This window comes from Alligator mississippiensis, chromosome 5, assembly GCF_030867095.1.
Source record: "Alligator mississippiensis isolate rAllMis1 chromosome 5, rAllMis1, whole genome shotgun sequence".
Classification (NCBI taxonomy): Eukaryota; Metazoa; Chordata; order Crocodylia; family Alligatoridae; genus Alligator; species Alligator mississippiensis.
Window position 1 is genome coordinate 167,270,874 of NC_081828.1, and position 13,964 is coordinate 167,284,837.

General features: G+C 43.4%; 1 protein-coding gene across 7 annotated transcripts in view; it reads left to right on the plus strand.

The window, feature by feature from the left end:
• The window catches only part of VWDE (von Willebrand factor D and EGF domains), a 69,109-nt gene that overhangs the window by 30,385 nt on the left and 24,760 nt on the right, over window positions 1-13,964 (plus strand). For all 7 annotated transcript variants that reach the window (XM_019497987.2, XM_019497990.2, XM_019497989.2 and 4 more), the window contains 5 exons: window positions 3,281-3,489; window positions 3,935-4,911; window positions 6,940-7,076; window positions 12,818-12,973; window positions 13,110-13,214. In XM_019497987.2, the coding sequence (XP_019353532.1) occupies window positions 3,281-3,489; window positions 3,935-4,911; window positions 6,940-7,076; window positions 12,818-12,973; window positions 13,110-13,214 (1,584 nt within the window). The remainder of the gene's footprint in view (window positions 1-3,280; window positions 3,490-3,934; window positions 4,912-6,939; window positions 7,077-12,817; window positions 12,974-13,109; window positions 13,215-13,964) is intronic.

Genomic DNA, 13,964 nt, shown 5'->3' on the forward strand with positions numbered 1-13,964 from the left:
ATTGTTTCTCAGAAGAGTAAGACTTGGGTTCTTTTTGTTTGTTTGTTTGTTTTTTACAGTATGCTTGCAAAATTTCTCTTTTTCACGTGTATAGAGCTTACAAAACATAAATGGGTTTAACATAATATGATTATATCCTTTACATGCTTGCTACAATTTAATTATCACCTTAATTTTCTAACACACCATTTCCAGTTTAAATCAGCAGATAAAGTGTTCAGAGCTGCAAAAAATGTGGGTAAAATGTCATTTTTTCAAATAAAAAACTGTCTACTCAAATGTGTAATTACATCTATCCAGAAATATTCATTCTTAAAATACATGACACTTCATTTTTCATATAAATGACAAAGATGCTTGAACTAAAAATATAGGCTGCCTATGCACATGCTTGGAGGTGGGGGGAGGCAGGGGTGGCATTTTGATTAAAATGGCTCCCAGACAACTACTCTAATACTCTGATTAAAATGGCTCACCATCATCCATATTAAGGACCCCCCCACACACACACATTTCAAAATGGCAGTTGGGGGTGCTTTAACTAAAGGTCATTCAACGAGCTTTAGTTAAAGCACCCTCGTGGTCATTTTGAAATGTGGTGGGCTTAATACCCATGCTGCTGAGGCGACGCTGAGCATTCTAATTAGAATGCTAAGGAGCATGTCTATAGGCACCAATAATAGCTCTTAAAGATTCTTGGGAAGTATTCTTAAACATATAGGCTCTGGTTCTCAGGTAGTAAAGATAATTTTGTGTGATATAACCAGCATATAATGTACACACAGCAAGCTACACGTTGAACATGTGATACCTTTATTACATGTCCCCCTACTGCCAACCTGCAGGCAGTATTGACATGTATTATTAACATTTCCTTATCTGTTATCTTCACTACCTGAGAAGCTGAGCTTAAATGTTTAAGAATATTTCCCAAGAATATTTAAGAGCTATTATTGGTACCTATAGACATTCTCCTTAGCATGTAGGTCAACAAAATGTGGCCCACGGGCCAGATGTGGCCCACAGGGGCTTTGTCCAGTCCGTGGCAGGTCCCACCTGCCCCGTTGGCATGCAGTGGGGCTGGGGCAGCTCCGCAGCTGGACTGCCTTTCTAGGCAGTCCAGGCAGCAATGTCTCCTTCTGGCTGCTGCTGTCACTGGCCCCAGCCCTGTGGTACCAGCGGGGACTTGCACACAAAGCCCCAATCCAGCGCACCCTGCAACTGCTCCAGACTCACCCATCCAGACTCGGTGGCAGTAGCAGCCAGGCAGAAAGTGTTGTTTGGCATAGGTGAAAGCAGCCCCACCCCCTCGCCACTGCTAGGCAGTTCTTAGTACAACCTCCCAGATCCCACGCCATGCCGACCTGCCCTGCAGCTGCTCTGCGCTGTCATCACTGACGCTCTGGGCAGCCCAGAGGCATCTGTGATGGTGGCAGAACTGCAGGGCAGCCCGGCACAGTACGGGCTTTGGGTGGCTGCATCAAGAACGCCCAGGAGTGGCAAAGGGGATGGGCTGATTTTCCCCTGTGCTGAGCAACAGTTTCTGCCTGGCACTGGCAGTGCTGCTAGTGCTGAGCCTGGACAGTAAGTCCGGAGCAAGCGCAGGGCACATCAGGTTGGGGCTGTGGCACAGGTCCCCACCAGTACTACAGGGCTGTGGCCAGCAGTGATGGCAGCTGGAAGGAACTGCCACTGCCTGAGCTGCCTAGAGGCAGTTCTGCTGCAGAGCCACCCCAGCCCTGCTACTTGACCAGGGGGCAGCAAGATGCACTGTGGCTGGATGGTATGGACTCGTGCATGACGGGCTGGGGCGGTGTGCTGTTGGCGGTGGTGGGGAGGTGCCACAGGGTGCATGGGCACCAGGCTGTTATGGGGTGGGGAAAGGGCTGACCAGTTTTGGGGGGCTCCCATGCACACCCCACCATACCCTCAAACCCCCCCCATAAACCCCACAGCCATATTCTCCCCCACACAATCACACCCCACAAACACTGCATACACCTACACCTCCCAACAAATCCAACACCCCCCATACATACACCCACGTGCCTCTAGGGGGAGCCCCGCTCACTGCTACACACAAATACTCCACCACATATGCACACCCACACATCCCCCAGCAATCCTCCTCCTCCACACATCTCACAACTCCCCACAAACCCCATACCCACCCCCACATACCCCCAACACCTTCCCCACACCCCCACACCCTTTCCCACACCCCCCCACACACATCCACAAACCCCATACCCTCCCACAATCACCCACAATATACAACAGTAAGACTTCATTTTGAGCTATTGGGATATTTTATCAGGGATTTTGCAGTTTTTAAATAGGGAACACAAGAATTCCTGCTAGTGAGGCAAGTGGCAGGACCCAGGCAGAGGAACCTGCTCAGGGCTGGCACTCGGGAGCTAACTGGCAGGCAAAAGAGGTGGCTGACCTCCTGGACACTTGGGGCTAAGAGGACATGCTTTGACAGTTCAAAGCAGGCCACCACACTGAGAAAATCTTCCAGGCAATAGCTGCCCAGATGGCTAGGCAGTAGCACGTGTGGCAGTAGTGCCGCACAAAGGCCAACTGGTCAGTCACAGCCCAGTGGCAGCTGGCCCAGAGATGGAGATGCCTCTGTTGAGGCCGTGCAGTCCCCATCCAGATCTGGCAAGCACACAGCCATGGGCCCACGTGCTGTCGCAGATGGCAGTAGGTCATAGCCAGCCAGGCAGCAGCCCCCACTGCCAGACTGCTGCAGTGGATAGAAGGTGCAGGAAACTCTCAGAGCTGCTTTAGCAGTCCAGCTGGCACAAGGGGTAGTGTCCGCAGATACCAATTGGCTGGGCCCCAGAAGCTCCTGAGAGCAAGTAGCCCTAAGCTGCTCGCCAGGGCAGCTTTTTTATACTGCTGGGGCCAGCACAGGGCTGTTTTTTATACTGCTGGATCTAGCACAGGTGCTGGCTCCAGGCTCTAGATCCCTCTGGCTGCAGATCCAGGAGGAGCTGGGCAGGGTTATTTTGCTCCAAGTGGCACAACTTGTCCCACACCAAAGTTTATGACCGGGCATGTGTGCTAAGGCAAAAATCCTCAGCTCAAATTTGTGCCACTTCTATTTGAGCTGCTGCAAACACATGTGCCTGCGTGTGTGGATGCACCTGTAGAGTTTAATTGGAATTCTTAATATACCTGGCACTTATGTATTTGTTTCCCTTGTTTTTTTTAATTTTATACTAATTATTAACCATATCTTTTTAATACAGTAACAGTATAAATTTTTTTTTAGATCTCATTTTCTTCTGGAGCTTTCATTCGGGCTGATGTGAGTGAATGGGGGATGAGCATGACTCTCAGGGCACCCAGTTCAGACTATAAATATACCATGGGGCTTTGTGGCACATTTGATGGATATGCAGAGAACGACTACCACACTCGAAATGGAATGGAAATCAAAAAGGACTCTAATGCTCATCTTACCTTTATTAATGAATGGAGGTAACAAGTACATTTATTTCAATTAAATACCAATCTCTTCAAGACATTTATTCATTTTCAGTTCAGTGTTTCCCCTACATGTAAAACTTGTCTTACTTAGTTGATATTCAGTTAAAGAAAGGAACAAATGCAACTTATTTTGTGGCGAATTAAAATGATAAATTAATAACTGATTATTAGTTGCTATTTAATATTTGCTTAAAGGGTATTTAACATGCTAATCAGGTGAACATAAACCAATACATTTGTTCATGTATTTCAATTCTATAGCTGTAATTTATTCTCATGGTTTTGTAATTTATGTAGGACACTCAAATCTTTACAAGATTGATTTAAAGTATTAAAATCAGGGGTATAGACAACAACACTGTGAAATTCTAGAGAAAACTAAAAGAACTAAAATATAACAATTTGAAATGTTTTCGTTTCTCTTTTTCTTTTATAGAATTCTGCCGGGGGACAGTTTTTTTGACAAAATACCGGCTTCTTTAACTTCATCCAAAAAAATGCCTTTCTGTAGTTGTACAGTTGATGATAGTGATTTATATCAATCAATGAATAGGTTGAATTCTGTTTCTCAAGCAGAATTTGCTTCATCTTGCAAAGAAAATGAAAATGTCAGGTTTCTCTCTTTGATACCAGGACTAGATGTCACTGCTGAGTATGCTGGCCCTGCTGATCTTCTCAGGGGCTTAAGCAGACATATATTTGCACATGAAAAAGCTTCTTTGGAACTTCTGTTAGGAGAGGATCAATTTCAAACCAAATTTCAAATAGCACCTATAGCAGAAGAAGTAGTCTCTACAAATGTAAAGGAAGAAAAACAAGGAGTATCGAACTTGGGAACTCAAAGACACACACAGGCATTTAGCAGCCAAGTGTACAACAGACAATCTGTTGGAAGTAGATGGAAGCGTCAGCATTATTACGAACACCTTCCAGTATTCCCATACCAGAGTCTTAGCCAAATGGAAATAGAAGGTTTTAGCTATTTTTTTCCAGAAGATCACACAACTAACACGCGCCAACATTTTTTGCCTTCTTGGCCCACACCTTCTGGCCTCACTGAATCCAGTGCTTTGGAGTTGTGCCAGCAAACAATAGCTAACTCCAGCATAGGAAGATCTTGTGCTGCTCTTCTTGACAGGAGGATAGAAGATACAGTAGATATGTGTGTAAAAGATTTATTGCTGAAGGATGATCTCAGCTGGGCAGAAGCAGGTGTGGCCTTGTTGGAGAACGAATGTGAAAAGAGGGTTTTGGAAGAAATAAATTACAACACACAAGAATTTCAGGAGTCAGTTGAGGACCTTCTCTTAGCATTAAAATGCCCCAATCTCTGCAGCGGTAATGGAGAATGTGTAGAATGGGGCTGTGCATGTTTCCAAGGCTTTAGCTCCTATGATTGCAGCTTTTTGTCTGGTAAGTAGGACTGTGCAATACAATCTATTTAAGCAGGATTCTTGTTTTTCTTTTGCCTTGTCAGTTTGTATCCCTATACTGTTGCTAGTCATTGTCCATCAGCTTTTTTTCCTAATTAAAACACATATATTTGTTATCTATTCTTGTTTCCCAAGGACAAGCCTTAGCGTGAAGTTATATATTACACTTGTAGCATATTAAGCATCCACACATTAAAGCTCTAACTCATACTAAGAGCCTCTGAGCATCTAAACGTTACGCCACTTCAAGTGAGATTTAACTCTGATTTTATCTAGCTTATGTTAGGGTAACATCAGTATGCCCCATGGAGATAAAACAAGCAATTTGCAGACCTCCAGCATCCTCCGATGCACTGTTCCCAGCCCCTCCTCCTCCCCTCCAACTCAGAGCAAGGATAGAAGCCAGGTGTCCTCTAGTGGCAAGTCAAAGCCATGCCAGCAAGAAACTGTATTAACATGCGACTGCTCACAGTATGTTCTAACTTTAACACTGCTTAACATTCTACAGATTTAGTATGGTCTAAGTGTATCTTTGCCCTTAGGGTCAGCTTCTGATATGTTCGATTTAAAAACACTTACCACTCAGTGAATTTATAGTGCACACCGCTAGCATGTTTTATATAATATATATTGTATAGTGTCTCCTGTTAAAGAGAGAGCCATCTTATACATCCATTCCTATTCTTTATTTCCTAAAAGGTCTGTAAAGAATTCTTGCATCAAATATTAATTTGCTACTTCCATAAATGCAAACCATTTAGGACCAAGTCTATATTAGAAAGAAAACAAGTAGATTGGAATGGTAGAATGGGCTACAGATAATGTTGGCCAAATCTTTTTCATGAGGAATAAAAATATATTTTATTTTATTTTCAGTTAATTTATTTTATTTAAAAATTCACCTATACTTAAAAAGTAAAACCTCAAAAAATGAAATGTGTCATTTCAGGTCAAATACATATTCTGTTACAAGCAAGAGCTGCAGATTTGAACAAAACATTTCAAATGACCTTAAAATAAATTGGGAGGGAGGGAAGGAGATTTTCTTCATCAAAAAAGTTTCCATTTTAAGATGAAACATTTTCTTACAATATTTGTTTCAGCTATCAAACATTATCCAAACAACTCTAGCTATAGACTCCTTTCTACTTCCATTCTTTCTAGGGCTAAAAGCAGAAACTGCATTTGTCCCAAGATAAATCATTTTATTCAGGATAGTGAAATTGTTCAGATAGCTATGTTTTTTGTCCCAGGATAAATTCTAAAAACATTCAAAGGATAATAAGTACTATCGGTTTATCATGGGACATTGTAAAGTGTATGTAAAAGATTATCCCAGGATTTCATAATTGAATCAACAACAAAAAAAGTATCTGTGTATTCTGCCACTCACAAAACTCTGATTAGAAGGGCAATGTGTGTACACGCTAATCCTGAGATATTTTGTTCTAGGACAAACACAGGCACAAATTGTCCTGGAACAAATTGTTCCTAGCCTAGTTGTACCATTTAAGTCATTATTCTCATTTATATTTTATGCTGCTAGACTACTATAAAAAAGTGATCTAACTAGATCAAACCTAATATATTTTCAGCTACATTTTAGTAACGTGAATTGTCCTCCTCTCCCCAACTGTATTTTCTAAAGTATAACTAATCTGAGAAGTTTTAAATTTTAACATCATGAAGTGTTCCAGTTAGCTGCTTTCTCTGGCTGGACTAGTAACTTTCATCTAGCAGATGTACTGTATTTATGTATCTCTCTCCAGTATCTGCTATATGACAGTATTATGGTCTTTTAAAAATTGTATCTGAAGTCTCTCCAAACTATTTTGAAAAACAAAATGAAAATTTCAGATACTGAAGACATACCATGCCGGACAATATCATTTCATTTTTCTTCTAAGATATAAAGAGACAGCTATAGATATATATCCATTATATAATTTTAAAGAATGATAATTTGTCAACTTACATTTTCTAACTTTTTCCAACCTTTACTTCAAAGATCAAATTCCAGAAATCACAGAGCTGGAGAATGATGGATTGTGTGACATTCGACAGTATGACTGCACATCTGTGAGAGCTTTTGGCCAGGGATTCAGAGAGTCAACAAGTCTGAAATGTGAAATTATCAAATTGCAGGTAGATCAGTTGGACACCAACACCAGATTTAAGTTTTCCAAAGTGCTGTGGTTAATTTCTCATCGTGTGCTCAAAATACAAGACATTTCTTTTAATGCGTGTATGGTTCATCCCCTGCACTAGCTGAAAGAAAAGGCACTCAGCGCTTCACAGCAAGCACTCATCTCCTTGCAAGTTTGCCATTTTCTCAATGGAAGAGAAAAGCAAAGCATAAAAGGCTGAGAGAGGAGCTAACAATGCACAACAGTCAGTTATCAAACCAGCATGCTGAGATAGGATCCTATACAAGCACAACCCTAAAGATGGTCATAAAGAAAGGTGCTTATAGGGACTGAAGATCCATTATTTGGAGGAAAAGGCAGTGATTCTTTAAGTCTGCTATGACTAGAAATGGACTTTGTCAAACAAAGTGGATCAGCCGTACTGGGATGTGTCCCAGCACAGCTGGTCCATTTCATTGGATGAAATGCATATTACCTTTTGTCACACCCATTGATGCTAAGGAGAAAAGGCAGTGTATTCTCTTGGGACATGAGGGGCCTTATGCTTCATGCTCTGGAATTCCTGCACAAAATGAGGCCCCTCAAGCCCTGGGAACACCTGCCTGCAAAGGCGGATTAAGGTGCAACACAAACACAAAATTGGAGGCCTTCTTCCCCATGGGAGCTGGGCTGCAGGGTGGGCCCTGCTAGGCTGGGGGGTGGGGAAGCATATGCCTGTGTCTCCCTGCTCTCCACACTCCCTTCCCCCCTACGGCCAAATGTACACACACACAAGCGTGCACACTAACAGGTGCTCACTCTATTCTCACTCACTTTCTGCACATGGACAAAGACACAAACATGGACACACAGACACTTTCCCTACCATGAACAGAGACATGCCAACAGGTCACATACGCGCAAACACAGACAGGCAGAGACATTCACACCCAGACGCACACCTTCCCCTCACTGGACCGCCCCCCTCCCCCACTCTCGATCACTCTGAGGGAGCCCCCACCCCACTATGAGCTGCCCACAGCTCTGTCTAGTTCCCCACCTGGCCCCTATTAGACTTACCTGGAGGGAGCTGCTGCCTGGCTGTGTCCTGTGCTGCTGCACAGATGCACAGGGCCCAGCTGGGTTGAGCCAGGAGTGCTGTGTCTCTGTGGGTGGGCAGCAGCGCTAGGAGGTTTGGCTAGGGAGAGCCAAGATGAATTTTGGGGTAGCCATAGCTCCCCAAGACCCCCCAAGTGCCCATAGAGGTGCAACATGGCACTCCCAGCCTGGCCTGGCCCCAGTCCTGCCCTCTCACCCCATTGGTGAAGGGGCCCTGCTCCCAGCTTGCAAGGAAGCAAATGCAAAAACCACATTTTTAAACTTGGCAGTTTTTGTCTCCCTGCTGGGAGACAAAACCCAGACCAAGTTTAAAACTGGCTTTTACTACCTTGCTGATGAGGATCCCAGGGGCCCTGCATTGGTAGTGGCCCCTGTCCTAGGCCCAGCTGGCCCATCCGTTAATCCGCTTATGCCTGCCTGTCTATCTGCTCTTACAAAGAGGTTCCTTGGGGAACTCAGGACACGTCTCTGTAAGCAGGGAACTTCAGACTTTCCCCGTTTGAGATGTGCCCCTGAGATCCTAGTGGCACATCTCTGCAAGTGGGAATCCCCAGCTTTCCCTGTTTACAGACCCATGCCCTGATATTCTCCAGGATTCATAGATGTTAGGGTTGGAAGGGACCTCAACAGATCATCAAGTCTGACCCCCTGCATAGGCAGGACAGAGTGCTGGGTCTAGATGACCCCATCTAGATGCTTATCTAACCTGCTCTTGAAGACCCCCAGGGTAGGGAAGAGAACCACCTCCCTTGGGAGCCCGTTCCAGACCCTGGCCACTCTAACTGTGAAGAAGTTCTTCCTAATGTCCAATCTAAATCTGCTCTCTGCTAGTTTGTGGCCATTATTTCTTGTAACCCCCGGGGGCACCTTGGTGAATAAATACTCACCAATTCCCTTCGGTGCCTCCGTGATGAACTTATAGGCAGCCACAAGGTCGCCTCTCAACCTTCTCTTGCGGAGACTGAAAAGGTCCACTTTCTCTAGTCTCTCCTTGTAGGGCTTGGTCTGCAGGCCCTTAACCATACGAGTGGCCCTTCTCTGGACCCTCTCCAGGTTATCCACATCCCGCTTGAAGTGCGGCGCCCAGAATTGCACGCAGTACTCCAACTGCGGTCTGACCAGCGCCTGATAGAGGGGAAGTATCACCTCCTTGGACCTATTCGTCATGCATCTGCTGATGCACGATAAAGTGCCATTGGCTTTTCTGATGGCTTCGTCACACTGCCAACTCATGTTCATCTTAGAGTCCACTAGGACTCCAAGATCCCTTTCCACTTCCGTGCCACCCAGCAGGTCATTCCCTAGGCTGTAGGTGTGCTGGACATTTTTCCTCCCTAGGTGCAGCACTTTGCATTTCTCCTTGTTGAATTGCATTCTGTTGTTTTCTGCCCACTTGTCTAACCTGTCCAGGTCTGCTTGCAGCTGTTCCCTGCCCTCCGGCGTGTCCACTTCCCCCCATAGCTTTGTGGCATCTGCAAACTTGGACAGAGTACATTTCACTCCCTCGTCCAAGTCGCTGATGAAGACATTAAAGAGTATTGGTCCAAGGACTGAGCCCTGCGGGACCCCACTGCCCACACCCTTCCAGGTCAAAACCGACCCATCCACCACGACTCTCTGGGTGCGACCCTCTAGCCAATTCGCTAGGATATATAGAGGATATATATAGAGGATATTTCTCTCTAAGTGAAGAAAGCCAGGCAAGCACTCCTAGGGATCAGGAACTCAATTCTTCACAAGAATTCCTGTAGGGTGGGGTGGGGGTGGGGTGGGGGGGGGGCAATCCTGCATTGGGCCCTGAGACCAACTGCCTGAATAGGACCAGACCTCTCAGAAATGTTTATGGTGGCACAACGGCAGTGTCTTTTTCCATTCCACAAGTAACTCAGGATTGGAAATTGAGAATTATGTCCCATAAACTAATACAGCGATGGAAGGAATTTAGACAGAATTTAGGTACAGTTACCCAGGCTGGCCTTTGTCTAAAAGAGCTGATTAATTTACAGATATTGAAAACCCTAAATAATTTAAGATGCAATTAAGAATTAGCCTCTTGACCTTGGATAAAAAACTAAGCCCCAAAGTAAAATTCCTTTTTATTTATGTAGGTTTTTGTTTGTAGTGCGTTCAGCAGGAAACTTTCATTATTGAGGCAAGAAACCTTTACTCGACTAGTTCCTGCAGTTGCTAAGATTATTTTGACAGATTAGACAATGCAGGCTATTGATTTTTCTTGTGCACAACATGGATCCACACATCTGCAAGTTGGGTTGAAATGAGAAAGTTGAGAGTAAATTTATACTCCATTAGGTTAAAAGCCCTACAGATCAAGCTTCCAGTGATGCAATTATTGGGAGTTCGCTTATCACAGTTTGAAATGTCTCGCTTTCATCTCTTGGCAAGGTTTTCTGTTATAACACTCGCTGTGGTTGCACACTTGGTTACCAACTACAAAAACTTTATGGTAAATCACTTTTATTGACAATCCTATCACTGAATGGAGCCAAGTCAGAAAATGAGTAGCACTGTTACTATCTGCACAGGACAGAATTCGATGAGGAAGCAGAAAATATCAAGTACTGAAATGTTTTACTTTTAGAGATGTATGTTACTTATAATTACACTGCTGTAAATCAAGGCTAACACACTAATGTAAGAAGAATTACAGCTGTGTAAAACTCGTACATTAGATTCAGCCCTGAAGTGGCTTGGGACAGATCTCTTCACTCCATGCATCAGAGAAGGATCATTTTAGGAGACAGTTTTTAATGGAAAATATATACAATAGAACATTCCACACGCCAAGCCCCAGCAGGGCACTTCTGGGAAGGCATCAGCCTTTACTTTGGCCCAGGAGTTGTGAGGGTGGCAAACATGGCCAGCAAGTCTATCATTACACAGATTGAATAGCAAAATCTATTCAGATTATGTGGGAGATGAAAAAGTTTAGCCAAATGAAGCCAAATACAGAAGAAGATTCAGTCAGGTTTGTACATAGCTGCACATGCATTCATGCAATGTTTGGAAAATGCTTTGTCTGAATAGTAGGCCTGTACAAAGTGGCAAGTATTCGCTTCAGATTTGGATTGGACTAGTTTAGAGGGACAGTGATTTGACTTGGAGATTCAAATCACTGTCCTGATTCAGTCTGGCCGAATCAGATCCGAAGATTCAGTGCTGCTTCAGAGATTTGTCCACAGACTAAAAATGGGCAGCAGTTCACACCACACTGGACACAGCTGCCAAATCTGTTGTGTCCCACCTCTCCGAATCCCGTGACCCACACCCCGGCTGGGCAATTTGTCCCAGCCCCAAATCCCTCTCTCCCCCACACCCTTTCCCTCCCCCCTCTGCCCACCACAGACTTACCAGCTGGAGGCAGCTGTTTCCAGCCTGATGAGGACTGCTGCCTGTTTAGTTTATGGCCAGATCTCTGAATTGGGCCGAATCTTTTCTGAATTGATTTGGAGGCTTCTGATATGATTCAGAGCTTTTAATTTGTTTCCTGATTCAATTTAGATTCAGAGATTCAGTCACCGAATCAGGCTGAATCTCCTCCAAGTCAAATCAGCTATCGAAACTTTGCAAAGCCCTAGACACTTGACCTTTTAATTATCATTTTTTTTAAATTTCAGTATGTTTCTATAAGACATGAATACCTGGAAATCCCCAAGGTTAGTAACAAAAGACTACTAGGGAAAATGGCTGTTTCACGTTTCACAGGTTCTGAGGTTAAATATTATGAATATTATATTCAAATCAATATTTCCATTGATTTTTCCTTCAATACAATTATAGGTAAATACCTTCTTGCTCATTTAGTTTTTGTTTTTTTTTAAAGGAAGAGAAGAAAGAAAAAGAAATTCTTAATATCTGAACCAAAACTATTCACATGTGAAAATAGGCAGTTAAAAAATTACCAGATCAATTTAACTTCCATTTGATGTTTACATAGACAGTCTTGGCAGAAAAAGCATGGCTGCCTAAATAGTGAAATTATATTTGATAAAAGATTACATTTTTATGGGATTCTAATATTATTGTGAGAACAGAAACAAAAAAAAAAGGTCTTCTCCCCTGGAAAAGGAAAGAAAACCTTTAGAGTAATTTGGATATACCATGGGTCATCTTTTTCAGTTTACCTAATTAGATATACATATATAAAGTCCTGTAATGTATCTAATGAATATATATGTATATAATTGTGTGTGTATATATACATACATACATGATATGTTATAAGACACCTGTTAATCTAGTTGTAAGAATCTTCATATGTATTACCCCTCCCCCCCCACACCCAGTATATCGACTAGAGAATGCCCCCTGCTAGCATGATCTTCTCATGGCCAGTTACCCCAGGTTTAGGGCCATTATCCTTTGGCAATGCAGTGTAAAATGACTACACTGCAGGGATGAGTTTGTGCCTACAGTTCCAAATTAGCACTTCTAATTAGGCATAAAAGAGTTCAGCTGAACTATATTCTTAAGTAAATTATAAAACATGGTACATTCCAAAGTAGCTCATAAAAGATGTTTTAGAGTTCTTTATACCATAGCATACAATACATATTTTCTCCATTATAAGGGTGTTTTCAGAATACCTTGAACTGAAACTGGATTTTTCCTCCTTTAATTTAGTACAGCCATAGCAAATGGATCTTTGGAGACCCTGTATTTATGCCAGCTGCCTTCCAAAACACGGGGACTGTTGTTTGCCAACTACCAACTGATGGTCAGCGATCTGATGTCATGGATCTGGTTAATGAGAAACCCATTGCAAGGTGGCAGATTAAGGTACCCACAACACTTTTTAACATTAAACTTAAAGAAATAATTATTATGAAAATTGTTTTATATGCTGCCATGTGCAAACAGAATCCTTTACCAAAAATATCTTATAACTTACTGCACTACTACTATACATTTACAGATTTCTAATGATGGATTCACTTATAGCAACCCAAAAATAATGACATTATTTGATGGAGCTTGTCAAATATGTGACCTGAGGACAGATGGGTTATGTACATTAAAGGTATCTGTTTCTTTATTAATTATTTTTATATTGAAAATGTGCATCTTTGGGTAATAATATGAAGATTGTCTGAATTCTTGGTAATCAATAATTTTACTTATGTGGCCTGTTAGAGTGTATAGCCTGCTTTTCTTGTATCCAGTGGGCATTTTCATAGAATAATAGAAAAGTAGGGCCCTCAGGAGGTCATCTGGTCCAACCCACTGCTCAAAGCTGCATCATTCCTGTCTGAACCATTCCAGTCAAGTGTCTGCCTAACCTGCTTTAAAAACTTGCACAGAGAGAGATGCCACAATCTCTCTTAGTAGCCTGTTCCATTGGCTACTAGGACTGTGCGAACCTTCACCGGCTGTTTCATTTCGACGCAGTTTCAACTCATTTCGAGCTCAAAACAGCAAAACTGAAACAAAATGAAGGGCTTCAAAACAGCCTCGAAATGAAATAAGGCCAGTCGAAATGTTTCGAAAGTTTCTGGGGGGGCTCAAGCAGTTTCAAGGCTGGAAGCGCCTGGGAACAGCCTGGTGGAGGCGAGTGGAGTGCATCCCTGGAGCTACACCCTGCCTCCCTCCGCCCGGCTACAAGCACCTGGGAACCGAACCCAGTGGAGGCGGGGGGAGCAGCCCCAGGGCTTCACCCTGCCCCCCTCCACTGGGCTGCAAGCACCTGGGAACCAAGCCTGGTGGAGGGAGGCGGGGCACAGCCGCAGGCCTCCACTCCCTCTGCTCCACTGGGCTCCGTTTCCAGGCACTT